We start from the raw sequence: 14,534 nt of genomic DNA on the forward strand, positions 1-14,534 counted from the left end.
TCCTGGGGGTCTCTGGTGTGGAAATTAATTTAAGGCAACAAAGTTTTTCAAAGGAGGAGTCTCATGCACAAAGACAAAGAAGAAAGAGGAAGTGAGCCATCTTGGCTCAGCCAGCACCGGTGGTCAGGAAACAGCAAAGTCACAGTTCCCATTCATAGTTTAGAGAAGAATCAGTTCAACCATCCTTTCTCTCACAGTTGTAGTCAAAAGAGAAAAAAAGGTTTTTTCCCCCATTAATTAAGGGAAGTGAAAGTATTTTAAACTTTTTAAAACTTTCTCTCTCTCCCTCGCAAGGGAGAGATTTTCCAAGTGCTGCTTTTCCGAGGGGGGTGGAAATTCCCTCCCCCCTCCAATTTTGACTCCTCCACTGGTTGAAACAAAGTCCAAGAAAAAACTGCAAGTCAGTCAATAAGGTATTAAACTGTAAAAGACCTGGGGAGAGCCCCCACCTCACTGCGCTTCAGCTGTTGCATTCAAATTAATCGTTTCCTTCCTGGCTGCGCTCGGCGAAGCGCGCGATGGCATTCCGCGCACTCCCTATGCTCCACGGCTCCTGGGGCAAAGCTGGAGACCCCCCCATGGCTGTCGCCATTCCAGGGGGTCCCAGCAAGCCACCCATATGGCAGGGTGCCACTCCAAGGCCCCCTGTGCTCCCCTAAGATTCAGGGGAGCCCACCGAAGCAGCAAAAAGGTGGACGCACGCGTCCGTGGCCTTCGGCCGCCGGAAGTTGTCTACCCCTTGATTAATTTCCATCCATTATGACTTGTCTGGCCTTCAGGTGCCTTGGAAAATAGCTTGACCCCTTCCTCTCTGTGACAGCCCCTCAAATATTAGAACACTGCTATCATGTCTCCCCTGGCCCTTCTCTTCACTACGCTAACCATGATCAGTTCCCTAATAATCTTGGTTGTTCTTCTCTGCACTCTTTCTAAAGTCTCAACATCTTTTTTCTACTGTGGTGACCAACACTGGATGCAATTTTTTTTAAAGTATTTATTAGGTAAACATTAAAAACATTGGACATAGTGTGACGTTTCTGGCATAGTCATTTCCATGGAATTTTTTGATCTTTCAACAATAACAGTTTGTATCCATTACATAGGTATGCATGGTCAGTCAAATTATCTATGCATTAAGTCCTTTCATGATAGTTACTAGTTACTATTAATACATATACATATCCAATTCCTACCTTTCATACAATATTAACACCATATTTTCCATTTCTTAACTTATCTGTGTTTCTCTGTCCTGACCTTTTCCCCTCGTTTCTAACCATTGGTACCATTTGTCCCAGATTTTGTAGTATTCCGTCTCACCCTTGTCTTTGAGCTCTAGAGTCAGCCTGTCCATTTCTGCGCATGTCAGTATCTTCTTTATTATTTCTTATTCTGGGGGGATCTCTTTGTTTTTCCAGTTTTGTGCAAAGACCAATCTTCCTGCCGTATTGTATGTATTCTATTTTCTCCAGTCTCACCATATCCTGTTCTTTCAATAAAGCATCCAGATCTACGCACATGGACTGTTTTATTGGAGGATAGGTGGGTTTAGCTGCATGTCGAGCTGCAGACAGAGCAACGTGTAGTAGAGACAGAACACATCCCCTATTTTTCTTTTTCAGTGATATTGTGCTAGATTGGGCTTTTATAATCACATTTTTGGAATTTCCCAAGCTTTCTGAGTTTATTTATTATTTATTTATAAAATTTATTGGCTGCCCATCTTATCATAAGATAACTCTGGGTGGCTTACAGTCATAAAAATATATCTAAACATATACATTAAATAAATTAAAAACCAAACATTAAAATCCAAGGACATGAAAGGAAGACCGAGCACGGGAGGTGGGATCTGTTTTTATTCAACCACCTCCACTGTGCTGTTCCCCCATTGGGGCCCAAACGAACTGGCAGGGCCATGTCTTTAGGCCCTTACAAAAGGATAGGATAGGGCTAATCTTACATTGGGAGGAAGATGTTCCAGACTCCAGAGGGCATGAGCAACAGCAGAGAAGGCCCTCCTCCTGGACCTCACCAGCTGGAATAATCAGGCTGACAAGATCTGTAGCATGCCTGCTCTGCCGGTGGGAATGGCCAATCCCAGTGGGATAAAATGATCCCTCAAATAAGCTGGACTCATGCCATGAAGGGCTTTAAGGTGACCATCAGCATCTTGAATTGCACTGGAAGCAGATTAGCTGTCAACTCTGCCATCTTCATCTGCTTCACTGTGCTTTGCTGGCATCCCGCCATAAATGGAGGGAGTGGGGCAGAGGAATTTGGGGAAGTTGAGTAGAAGGAAAGAAGAAGGATGTAATGGGGAAGAGAAATATGCTGACAGGAACCAGAGGTGTCAAACTGGAATAATCCAGCTCCCCAAGGATGCTTGGCCTGGGAAAGAATGTGAAACAGCTTCAAGATATGTCTGACATCAAAGCAGTTCCCAAAACACCACACCAGGATGTCATTGGACACAGAAATTCTAGTCAAGGGGAAGCAGGGAAAGGGGAAAATCTGTAACATTTGCACAGGAATACTCCGATTTAGCCTGGCTTTTACTGCAACTACTGATCCTTTTAAAAAGAACCTATCACTTCAAACAAATGGAATCAAGGATCTTTCTTTCCTAGGGACCCAGCTGGGGCAGGTCTGGCACTGGCAAACAATGCAGCTCATGGAGCACTGGTGTTAGAAGACCCCCAAAACTGCCTGCGCCATTATACTCTGCACCAGCTATAGCTTCTGAATGCTCGAGGGTAGCCCCATGTCTACATGCATTACAATAGTCCAACCATGAGATGACTAGGGACTGAATGACTGAGCGCAGGAAATCCTGATCTGGGAAAGGCCGCAATTGGCATGCAACACAAAGTTGTGCAATGACTCTCCTAGCCATGATTGCCAACTGCTCCTCAAGCAGGGATCACAACTCCAGGAGAACCCCCAAGTTGTGGATCGGATCTTTTGGGGGCAGTGCCATCCCATCCAGAGTGAAAGATGACAAATTCCCAGATCCCAGAGCCTCATGTACTGCAAACCATTCAGTCTTATCAGGGTGCAGTTGAAGCCGGTTGTCCCCCCATCCAGGCCTCCACAGTATCCAGGTACCACAAGACCACAGCATCGCTTGGCTCATCAAGAGTGGAAATATAGAATTTGGTGTCATCAGCATACTGTAGATCCCTCAACCTGTAGTGACAGATAATCTCACCTAGCAGTTTCATATAGATGTTGAAAAAGAGTGGAGAAAATACTGAGCCCTGTGGCACATCACAAAAAAGCAGCTGAGGCCTGGACCTCTCACTCCCTATCAACAGCTCTTTTCCCATTAAAGGTTTCCATCCATGGAATCCTTCCCAAACTCATTTTAAGATTGTTGAGATCCGTTCTCCTAGTTTGACATGGTTCTATTGCTTGTGCCTGCCTTGTTGAATTCCAATATCACAGCCACTCTCCCCAAAGTTCCTGAAACTTCAACCCCTTCTATCATTTCATCTTTTTTAGTAAGATAAATTAAATCCAGTATAGCTGACCTTCTAGTTCCCGGCTCTACCTTTGGGAGTCATTGTCTGCTTTGTTAGGAACCTATTTTGTAAACTTGGTATATTATTACCTAATTTTTATTATCTAAATGTTTTAATGATTCTAATTCTGAAAAGCTGAACTATTGGAATGGCAGCTTCAGGACACCAAGCCAGGTATTACCTGAAACTGATCAAATATAGGCACCATCAGAATAGCTGGAACAGTTACATGATGTGATTTGGCCTCCAAGTCCTTACTCAGGGAATAGAATGAAGAGCAAAAACACTGAACGAGACTCCTTGCCAAGCAAGGAAGCAATTGTCTTCATTAAAGATAGCTGGCTGCACCTGATTTTAAGAGGCAGCCTTACCCTGCTTTTCTGTTGTAAACAATCCTATTGATCTCCTATTCTGGCAGTCCTTCTTGCATATTCTGCTCCTGTAAGAAACTCTGGCCTGGCTGATAAACCTGGGTTGGCTGAGCTTCAGACTGGATTTTGAGTTCTCTTTCAAGTGTTACTAGTGAAAGTGAAACTACTCAGCCAAGTTTTCATTCCCGGACATTATTAGCCTTGATTAAATTGCTATAATCACCTAGCAACTGAGCATGTGTTGAATGTGAAACCTGAAACAGGATCCTTTAAATATGGTCTGTTATATTAGTTCTTGACTGATGGTTTTACTTTTCCTATTTGTGTACATAAATTATTCAACCACCTTTATTTCACTCCCCTTTAACCCATATAATATTGTTACTGATTTGAACTCACATTTGCTTCTTGGCTGTAATAAAGAATTTGATAGATTTTATTTTAAAGGTTTTAGAGTATGTCCTTGAGCATTTTTAATTTATATTATTTTTAATTTTGGTTTTACTTGTTTCCCATTCCAGCTTCTGTATATATAGATGGGCAAGCACAGTGTGGTCAGAAGATAGGGCACTTGATAAAACACAAATCAGTCTCAAATCCAACAAGAGCTTTCAAATCCAACAAGGTTAACAAGATTAGAGCTGTAAAATGCATTTTTATAAAAAGGTGGAAAATGAAAATTAATAAGGAATTGTGGTATTTTACTTGCTAGCCTGCAGTAATGGCATGAAGTAACTGTTGATTTAACTATGCTGCTATGAAATCCTCAAAGTGAGTTCCCCTGTCATGAGAATCTCTAAGTGGCAGTGGGATGGTGGCTCTTTTGCTTCAGTTAGATTGGGGTTTACAGCCATGCTCAGGGTTTCCTTGGGCATACAGCTTCCTCTCCAGATCCCTCCTATTTCTTTGTGCTGTATAACCCCAAGCACTACAAAATAATCTCAATGTCAGTAATCTTCAAGTGGCCTCAATGACTCAGAAAGAGTACTAATGTCCATATGATTGCAAGGAAGATAATTTCTTCCATTTTCCAACATTCAGTCAGAAATAAAGAAGCTTCTTGCATGAGAAGCGAAACATCTTCAAGGAAAAACAAAGAAAGTTCAGTTGCCTCTTGAAAAAGCACTTGTGAGTTAGTAAACATTTCTCATCTAAATATGATCCCAAGTATGTGAATAAAATAGAGCTGGAAGGGACCTTTGAGGTCTTCTAGTCTAGCCCCCTGCTCAAGCAGGAGAACCTATACCATTTCAGACAAGTGACTGTCTAGTCTCTTTTTAAAAACTTCAAGTGAACCTCCAGAAGAGCACGTGAAGCTGGTACAATAGGTCCTGAAAAAACTTCTAGCTGCCAAGCTATACACAACATTGTTGAAGTTTGAGTTCCACAAAACCTCACTAGATTACCTTGGCTATCGCATCTTCAGTGAGGGGACAGAGATGGATCCAGGAAAAGCTATATTGGACTGGAAACCTCCAAGTACTCGCAAACAGCTACAAAGCTTTCTTGGATTTGCCAATTTCTACCAGCAATTTATCCCAGCTTTTGCGGAAATTGCCCTGCCATTGACTGAACTGTTAAAGACTGGGCCTTCCCCGACAAAGCCAAAGGCAAATCAACCTATTGGGTGGACAATGGACTGTCAAAAAGCATTTGAGAAATTAAAACAGCTCTTTGCCCAACAGCCCATACTGCAACACCATGACCCAGAACAGCAATTCATAATAACAGACCAATGCCAGTGATGTGGCTGTAGGAGCAGTGCTGTTGCAAAAGAATAAAGAAGGACACCTCTTGCCATGCACTTATGTCTCCGAAAAACTCACCACTACTGAAAGGAGGTGGGCCATTTGGGGCAAAGAAGCGTATGTTGTCAGGTGGGCCCTGCTCACTTGGAGACATTTCCTGGAGGGAGCACTATGCCATTTGAGGTCTGGACTGACCATAAAAACCTCAAAGCCCTCAAAGTCTGTCCCCAAAGTAAGTTTGCTGGGCACAATACTTCTGAAGGTTCAAATTCGAACTGAAGCACATCCCTGCAGGGAAGAACATGCTGGGGGATGCGTTATCAAGAAAACCACAGTACAACAGTAAGAAGGAAAAAGTGGTTCACCCCATCCTTTCTCCTTCTCACCAAAAGGTGGCCCAAGTCACCACCAGAAGCCATACTAACTGGCCACCTACCCTGACAGGACAAGCTGACCACAGCAATGAAATCGGTGCTGCCAGCAGACCCCTGGCTCAACGACAACAAGGACATCCTGACAAAGAAAGATGGCTTAGCCTGGAAAGGATGTATGTTCCTGCAAACTTGAGGCTGGAAGTACTACAGGGAAGCCATGATGCGAAATTAGGAGGTCACTTTGGATTCCTAAAAATGCTCCACCTCGCCAGGCATCAATTTTTGTGACCAAAAATGAAAGTGGAAGTTGAAGATTATGTAAAAAGCTGTGCCACTTGCGCAACCATGAAAATACTGCCAGGTAAGCCCCCAGGACTACTGCAATGGGTGGCCAACCCTAGCCGACCATGGAAAGAGATCGCAATGGACTTTATTGCCAAGCTCCCAGACAGCGGCGGTAATAAAGTAATTTGGACAGTCATTGATCTATTTTTCAAGCAACCCCATTTCATTGCTTGCTCAAGACTACCATTGCAAAGAAGCTAGCTAAAATGTTTGTTAAACACATTTACCGCCTGCACAGAGTGCCCAGGAGGATCATTTCAGACTGCGGAGTTCAGTTCACTGCCAAGTTCTGGAGAGAGTTCCTGAGATCCATTGGGTCACACAAGGACTGAGCTCAGCTTTTCATCCAAGTACAAAGGGAGCAGCGGAGAGGGCCAATGCGATGGAGGAACAATACCTCCATTGTTATGTGGACTACCAACAAGAGACACCTGGTCGGATTTGCTACTGTTCGCCAAAGTCGCATACAACAATGATGTCCACAGCAGCACTGGATTAACTCCTTTTCAAGTTACCAATGGCATGGAATTTGTTCCCATGCCTGAACTGCCCAGGGAACCTCCCTCTTCCATGTCTCTGACTGAATGGATGGATGCTCTAAAAAAAAGGGTCGAAAAATATGAAAAAAACTCTAGTGGAAGCAGCAGCAGAGTGCAAGAAACAAACTGATAAACCCAATCGCTCCAACCCCCTTTCCGTGTGGGGGATAAAGTTTTCTGTCTACCAAACACATAAGATTAAGAATGCCTAGCAAGAAAGTTGGCCCAAAATTTCTAGGTCCATTCCCAATAGTGAAGATAATTAACCCTGTTATGGTTCAACGCAGTCTACCCAGAATTCTAGGGAAAATTTACCCAGTCTTTCATTGCAGCTTACTGAAGCCAGTAATTGGGTCCAGCATAAGACCATCCACCTAGCTTCCCCCTCCTCCAGTAATGATAGAGGGAGAAACACACTATGAGGTGAAGAAGATTTGAGATTCTAGGTTGTATAGGGGTCATTTACAATATTTAGTGCATTGGAAGGGGTACCCTTTGTCCGAAGCTACTTGGGTAAAAAGTTGGAATCTAAAAGCTGATAAGTTAGTAAAACAATTCCATGATAAGATTTCCAATAAGCCAAAGGGTCTTCCTGGCGGCAGCGGGTGTGTGTGTGTAGATGGTTAATTCTGTTATGTTAACTTCTACTTTATTTTCTTTTCAAGAAAGGGTTGTCCCTGTCAGGCCTGCAGCCATGTTCCTTTTGGATCTTTGGCCTGCCACACTTTCTATTATTCTGCTATGCTGTTCCTATAGTGGGGAATTGGGAGGGGGGATAGTACGGAATAAAATGCTATGTAGCCAAAATAAAATTTCTTTCTAGAATGCCAAGGTCATCCTTTGTCTGGCACCTCTGCACCTGACTGGAACTGGGTGGGTGGAACAGCCAGCATGGCAGTGGAAGATTGGACCATGTGATGGACTTGTGGGTGTGGGGGCAAGATCATGAACTTTAACCTGGGTGGGGAAAACCGAGAAACTTCAGATTCGGGTTTTTCCAGATGTGCCAACATGGCTCTTTTAATAAATTGGAACTTTGAGCAATACTTTGCCTTGGACTCTAATTTAATTTTGGATGCTATTGGGAACACTGACACCAGGTTTGTATTAGCTTTTTTGGTTGCTGCTGCACATTGCTGGCTCATATTCAAAGGATCATCCACTAGGACTCCAAGATCCTTCTCACAATTACTATTGTTGAGGCAACTATCACCTACTTATACCTTTGATTTTTCCTGCCTAAATGTAAAACTTTGCTTTTCTCCACATTAAAATTCATTTTGTTGAATAGGCCCATTGTTCAAATTTGTCAAGATCTTTTTGGATCCTGAGCTTGTCTTCTCAGATGTTAGCTATTCCTGCCAGTTTAGTATCATCTGCAAATTTGATGAGTTCCCCTTCTATTCCCTCATCTAAGCCATATTGAAGAGTACTGAGCCTAAGACTGAGCCTTGTGGTAACCCACTGCTTACTTCTCTCCATATGGATGTAGTACCATTAAGGACTACTCATTGAGTATGGTTTGTCAGCCAGCTAGAAATCTATCTGTGATGTCTAATCCACATTTTTCTAGCTTACCAAGAAGTAGGTTGTGGTATAAATTGTCAAATGCCTTACTGAAATCTAAGTACACTATGTCCACAGCATTTCTCTGGTCTACTAATTTAATGACTTTATCAACAAATGAAAAAAGATTGGTTTGGCATGATCTTTTTTTAACAAACCCATGCTGGCTACTTGTTTTAACTTTATTTATTTCTAGATGTTCGCAGATCAGTTTTTTTTTATTATTCCAGGATTTTTTTCCCAGGATTTTCCCTGGTATTGATGTTAGACTTTTTCCTTTCTTGAAGATGGGAACCACATCAGCCCTTTTCCAATCCTCAAGTACTTCCCCAGTGCTCCAGGATTTTTGAAAGGTATGGTGCAGTGGTTCTGAGATAACATCTGCCAACTCCTTTAGAACTCAGGATGTAATCTGCCAGGTCCCAATGATTTATATTCATCAAGGTCAGATATTCATCAAGGTCAGATAGATGTTATCTTACCATTTTCTTGATTATTTTTATTTTTATTTCTAGTTTGTCTTTTACAGTAGTTTTTTGGGTACGTTGGACTGATGCAAAGAATGAGTTAAGCAGCTCTGCTTTCTCCCTACTGCGAGTCACTTCCTTGCCATCTTCTCTCTTTAGTGGGCCCTTGATTTACATGCCAGGGGTTAGTTTGAGACACCATATTTTTGCCACATCTTAAACATTTCTTTGTCTTTCAAGGATATTTTCTATATAGTTTCTGATAATCTAAAAAGTCATTACCTCAAAACTCCAAAAGCCTATAATAGTGATGGCAGTGACCTTTTTCACCTCGGGTGCCAAAAGCACTTGCATGCCACCCCCATAATTTAATGCCTCCCCAGTGCCGTGCCTTCTGCGCATGAACACATGAACCTTCCCGCTGCCCTGCGCATGCACATACGGCTTTCTAGGAGCCTGGGGAGGGCAAAAACCGCCTCCTCGACCCCCAGAGGTCCTCCAGAGGCCCTGCGAAGACCCTCCAGAGGCTGGAAACGGCCCATTTTCTGATTTCCGGTAGGCCTGGTAGGTTTATTCTTCTCCCTCCTCAGGCTCCAGAGGCTTTCTAGGAGCCCAAGGAGGGTGAAAAACAGCCCAACACGCAAACTGGAAGTTCAGGAACAGACTTCCAGGTTGCTGTTGGGCTGTTTTTCACCCTCCGGAGGGAGAAAAATGGCTGAAAATCGAGGCCAAAAATTAGCTGGCCAGCACACATGCAACATGAATCACAGTGAACACAGAAATATTTTTTCGTATATTTTATATAATAACTGTTCAGCATAATCAGTAAAGAAAATATTTTATCTTAAATATATTTACTGATTCATTCACTTGTTACATCAATGTAGTTGCCTTTTAAATATAACATTCTAATAAAAAAAACCTAAACTATATGTGAGTCAAATGAATGTATTAATCCTCAAAAATAACTATAACATTTGATGTTAATTGATACTTAATTCTAAAATAATAATCCCTATTAGATACTGACCTGGAATAATGCATTCTGAAATATATTTTTCTAACTGGGTGCGTAACTTTGTCTCTATGCCTTGATACCCATGAGTTCCATTATCCACCAAAATTAGATGAGTATGGTTATTATCTAAGCAATATAAAACGTCCTTTCTGAGATCATCCATGATGTAGCGTGCTGAATAGTATGTCTGGGAATTAGATAAAACATTTAGGCATAAAATTCCTTTCAACATCATATTTTTGCATTACATATTATCTTTGCCAACCTTTTTTCAAATTTTGAGAAATGATGGTTAATGACACAATACATGCATATTCATTTGGACAAGAAATCACACTAAATTAAGCTCATTAAATTTGGGAATCTCAAACCCTGATCAGAGCTGCATTGGTTGCAATAGTTGCAAGCATGGCTCTCTTGAGGTTGCCCATACATGCTGCCACCAGATATGCTAGGCATCAGCCTTTTTTCATTGGCCAAAACAATTTCTCCATGAAAAAATGGATGGGGACGGTATGAGTCAATGTTTGGGGAAATGAAGAAGTGGACCTATTTTTTACATTTCACTCATTAACTCTATTCTTGTAAGCAGCCATTTGAAAATTGTGTCGCCAATTTTAATATGCAAGTTTCCCTTCATTTTTTAAAATCCTTTTTGCTAAATTATAACTTAGTCCATTTTTCTGTGAATATAATCTTTGTTTTATTCTGGACCTTGCAGGGATAACGGAGACCTGGCTGGGCCACGAGGGTGGTTTACCCCTTGTGGAAATGTGCACACCGGGTTTCCGTGCATTCCATCAGCCCCGGGCCCTGGATAAGGGTGGTGGGGTGGCGGTAGTTATACGGGAATGCTTAGAGCCGAGGGAGTTCACTGTACCTCAGATACCTGGGTGTGAGTCCCTTGGTGTGAAATGGGGCCCAGGGAGGCAGTGGGGTCTGCTGATTATATACTTGGCTCCTCGCTATGCATCAGCAGCCCTGCCTGAGCTCCTCAAGCTGATCTCAGAAACGGCAGTTGAGATCCCAAAACTTGTGGTTATGGGGGATTTCAACTTGCCGTCAACGGGGGAAGCATCCGAGGTAGCTCGGGAGTTCATGGCTTCCATGACAGCCATGGACCTGACCCAATTAATTCAGGGCCCCACACACGAAGGTGGCCACACTCTGGACCTTGTTTTTGTATCTGAGCAGTGGACGAGTGATCTGGGAATAGGGGATCTAGTTATCACTCCCCTGTCATGGTCAGATCACTCATCTCTCCGGCTGGACTTCCCTGGTGCTACCCCCCACTGCGAGGAGGCGGAACCAGACTGTCCAAGTTGGTACCGCCCCAGGCGCCTGATGGAACCGGACAGGTTCCAGACGGAGCTTGGGCCATTCCCTGTAGCCCTGACCCGCTCTCGGTCGGAGGACCTAGTGGCCGCCTGGAATAGGGCGGCCGCTGGGGCCTTGGACCGGGTTGCGCCTTTGCGGCCTCTCCTGCGGCGACGAACCACCCGGGCTCCCTGGTTTACCAAGGACCTGAGGGTGATGAAGCGCCAGAGGAGACGCCTAGAGAGCAGGTGGAGGTCCTCACGCTCTGAATCTGATCGAACACAGGTAAGAGCCTATTCAAGGACCTACCTTGTGGCATTAAGAGCGGCCAAACGTAGACACTGTGCCGCTCTTATTGCATCCGCCGATAACCGACCTGCCGCACTGTTTCGGGTAACCCGCTCCCTCTTATCACAGAGGACGCGGGAAGCCCCCTTGCAGGGCAGAGCAGAGGAGTTTGGGGAATATCTGCAGGACAAAGTCGCTCAGATCCGGAGCGGATGGGCCCCCCTCAGTGGACCAGAGGAGCCGTCAACAGTGAGTCTTGTGAGACCATTCTGGGAGGAGTTTGATTCTGTTGCCCCCGAGGATTTGGACAGGTTGCGTGGACGGCTGCGACCCACCACATGTTTAATGGACCCGTGTCCTTCCTGGCTGGTACTGGCATCATGGGAAGTGACACGAGGCTGGCTCCTGGGCCTGGTGAACGCCTCACTGGGTGAGGGGTCCTTACCTGCCGACTTGAAAGAGGCGGTGGTGAGGCCCTTACTCAAGAGGCCTTCCCTCGACCCGATGGAGCTAGCTAATTATCGTCCAGTCTCCAACCTTCCGTTTTTAGCGAAGGTTGTAGAGAATGTGGTGGTACAGCAATTTCCGCGACACCTTGAGGAATCTGAATATCTAGACCCACGCCAGTCCGGCTTCCGACCCGGGCACAGCACGGAGACGGCCTTGGTCGCGTTGGTTGATGATCTCTGGAGGGCCAGAGATAGGGGTTGTTCCTCTATCCTGGTCCTATTAGATCTGTCAGCGGCTTTTGATACCATCGGCCATGGTATCCTATTGCGCCGGCTGGAGGGGATGGGAGTTGGAGTCACCGTTTTGCAGTGGTTCGGCTCCTACATCTCCGACCGGACGCAATGTGTGTTGGCAGGGGGGCAGAGGTCGACCCTGAGGCCACTCACTTGTGGGGTGCCACAGGGGTCGGTTCTCTTGCCCCTTCTGTTCAACGCATATGTGAAGCCGCTGGGGGAGATCATCCGTGGTTTTGGGGTTGAGTATCATCTGTACGCTGATGATACTCAGCTGTACATTTCCACCCCAAACCACCCCAATGAGGCTGTCGAAGTGATGTCCCGGTGTTTGGAAGCCGTCGGGGTCTGGATGGGGGACAACAGACTCAAGCTCAACCCCTCCAAGACTGAGTGGCTGTGGTTACCGGCTCCTCGGTTCAGCCAGTTGACACCATCACTGGCCATAGGGGGCGAGCAATTGCCCCCTGTGGAACGGGCGCGCAATTTGGGCGTCCTCCTAGATGCCCGGCTGTCGATGGATGACCATGTGGCAGCCGTGGCAAGGGGGGCGTTCCACCAGGTTCGCCTGGTGCACCAATTGCGCCCCTTACTGGACCGGGATGCCCTCCGCACGGTCACTCATGCGCTGGTGACGTCTCGTCTGGACTACTGCAATGCCCTCTACATGGGGCTTCCCTTGGGATGCGCCCGAAGACTACAGCTAGTCCAGAATGCAGCCGCGCGGGCCATCATGGGGAGTACTAGGTACTCCCACATAACACCTCTCCTGCGCGAGCTGCACTGGCTGCCTGTGGTTTTTCGGGTGCGTTTCAAGGTGTTGATTACCATCTTTAAAGCGCTCCATGGCACAGGACCTAGCTACTTGCGGGATCGCATCCTACCGCACACATCCCTGCGACCAATTCGCTCTCACAGGGAGGGACTCCTCCTGGTGCCGTCCACCAAGCAATGCCAACGGGCGACGCCTAGGAGTAGAGCCTTCTCTGTGATGGACCCAACCCTCTGGAATGACCTCCCCCCCGACATTAGAACCACCACCGACTTCCGCTCCTTTCGTCAAAAACTAAAGACTCACCTGTTTCGACTAGCCGGCTTGGCCCATTCATAGTTTTATCTCACCTCCTGGCAGATATTTTTTTAATTGGGAAGTTCTAGGTCATTATTTTAACTTTAATTTTTGGGGGGTATTTTTAGGGTTTTTTTAATACTGTTTTAATTGCTTTACTTTAAGATACAGTTTTTATAGCCTCCTCATCTAAGTATTTAAGGATCTTTGTATTTATATATCTATTCCTATGTATTCCTTGTGTTTTAATTTGACTGTACACCGCCCCGAGCCCCTTTCGGGAGAGGGGGCAGTCTAGAAATCTAAATAAAGTAAAGTAAAGTAAGTTATTCTATCCTTTCTTTATTCTGTCAATTTACATAATTCATTTCTAAGACTAATTTGACTTTCCACATGATTTGCAGCTCAATTTATTGTTTTGTAAATGACACATTGTTTGCAATATTCTTTCAATCATTTCATTAATAATTAAGCAAGATCTATAATTGTTCAAGCTTCAAGAACTATAGACTATGTAATGTTAAAATCTTGTTTCAAATATCAGCGTAGACATGCAGCAATAGAATAGATTTAAATGAGTAAATCAATTCCTCTATGTAATGTTGGGACTGAAATAACCTTGAATGTAAATTGTTAACCAAATTCAGTACCTCAGTATCACAACTTCTGATAAGATTCTCACGATTAGATATCATGCCCCAAGCAGCTATGCCAATAGCAATCACGTTCTCTTCCGAGTTCCTACTGATAGTATTATCTCGTACTACCTCTCCAATATACTTCATCAGTCCATAATGGGTACCTCCAGTGAATATCCAGGCTCCTGCACAGAGTTTCAAGTTAAACATATTATTTGTTTATTCATTATTCATGAATGTGCCTCTCAATCTAGCAAGGATTCACAGCAATTTAAAACTAATAAAGCATCCACAAAATTTAGATTGCTCTGTGTAATTTCAAGCAGAAAGGAGAGCTTCAGTACTCTATATCCTTAAATGGAGACTGGGTTCATTTTATTTTCTACTTTGCAACAAGTAATAAATTTGGATTACGACTGAATTATTTGAAATAGATAGAAGTAGAATCTCAAATCTACTTTCAGCAAGATTCGTGATGAAATTATTGAAATGTCTATACATTACAAACACATTATTTTTCAAAGGAA

General features: G+C 44.2%; 1 protein-coding gene across 1 annotated transcript in view; it reads right to left on the reverse strand.

Moving 5' to 3' along the window:
• TRPM8 (transient receptor potential cation channel subfamily M member 8) overlaps positions 1 to 14,534 on the reverse strand; it is a 193,508-nt gene that overhangs the window by 176,662 nt on the left and 2,312 nt on the right. The window contains exons 3-4 of the mRNA XM_081943992.1: positions 14,020 to 14,192; positions 9,965 to 10,139 (exon numbers count right to left, since the gene is read on the reverse strand). Coding sequence (XP_081800118.1) covers positions 9,965 to 10,139; positions 14,020 to 14,192 — 348 coding nt within the window. The remainder of the gene's footprint in view (positions 1 to 9,964; positions 10,140 to 14,019; positions 14,193 to 14,534) is intronic.

Source organism: Natrix helvetica, assembly GCF_964273705.1.
Source record: "Natrix helvetica genome assembly, chromosome: 2".
Classification (NCBI taxonomy): Eukaryota; Metazoa; Chordata; class Lepidosauria; order Squamata; family Natricidae; genus Natrix; species Natrix helvetica.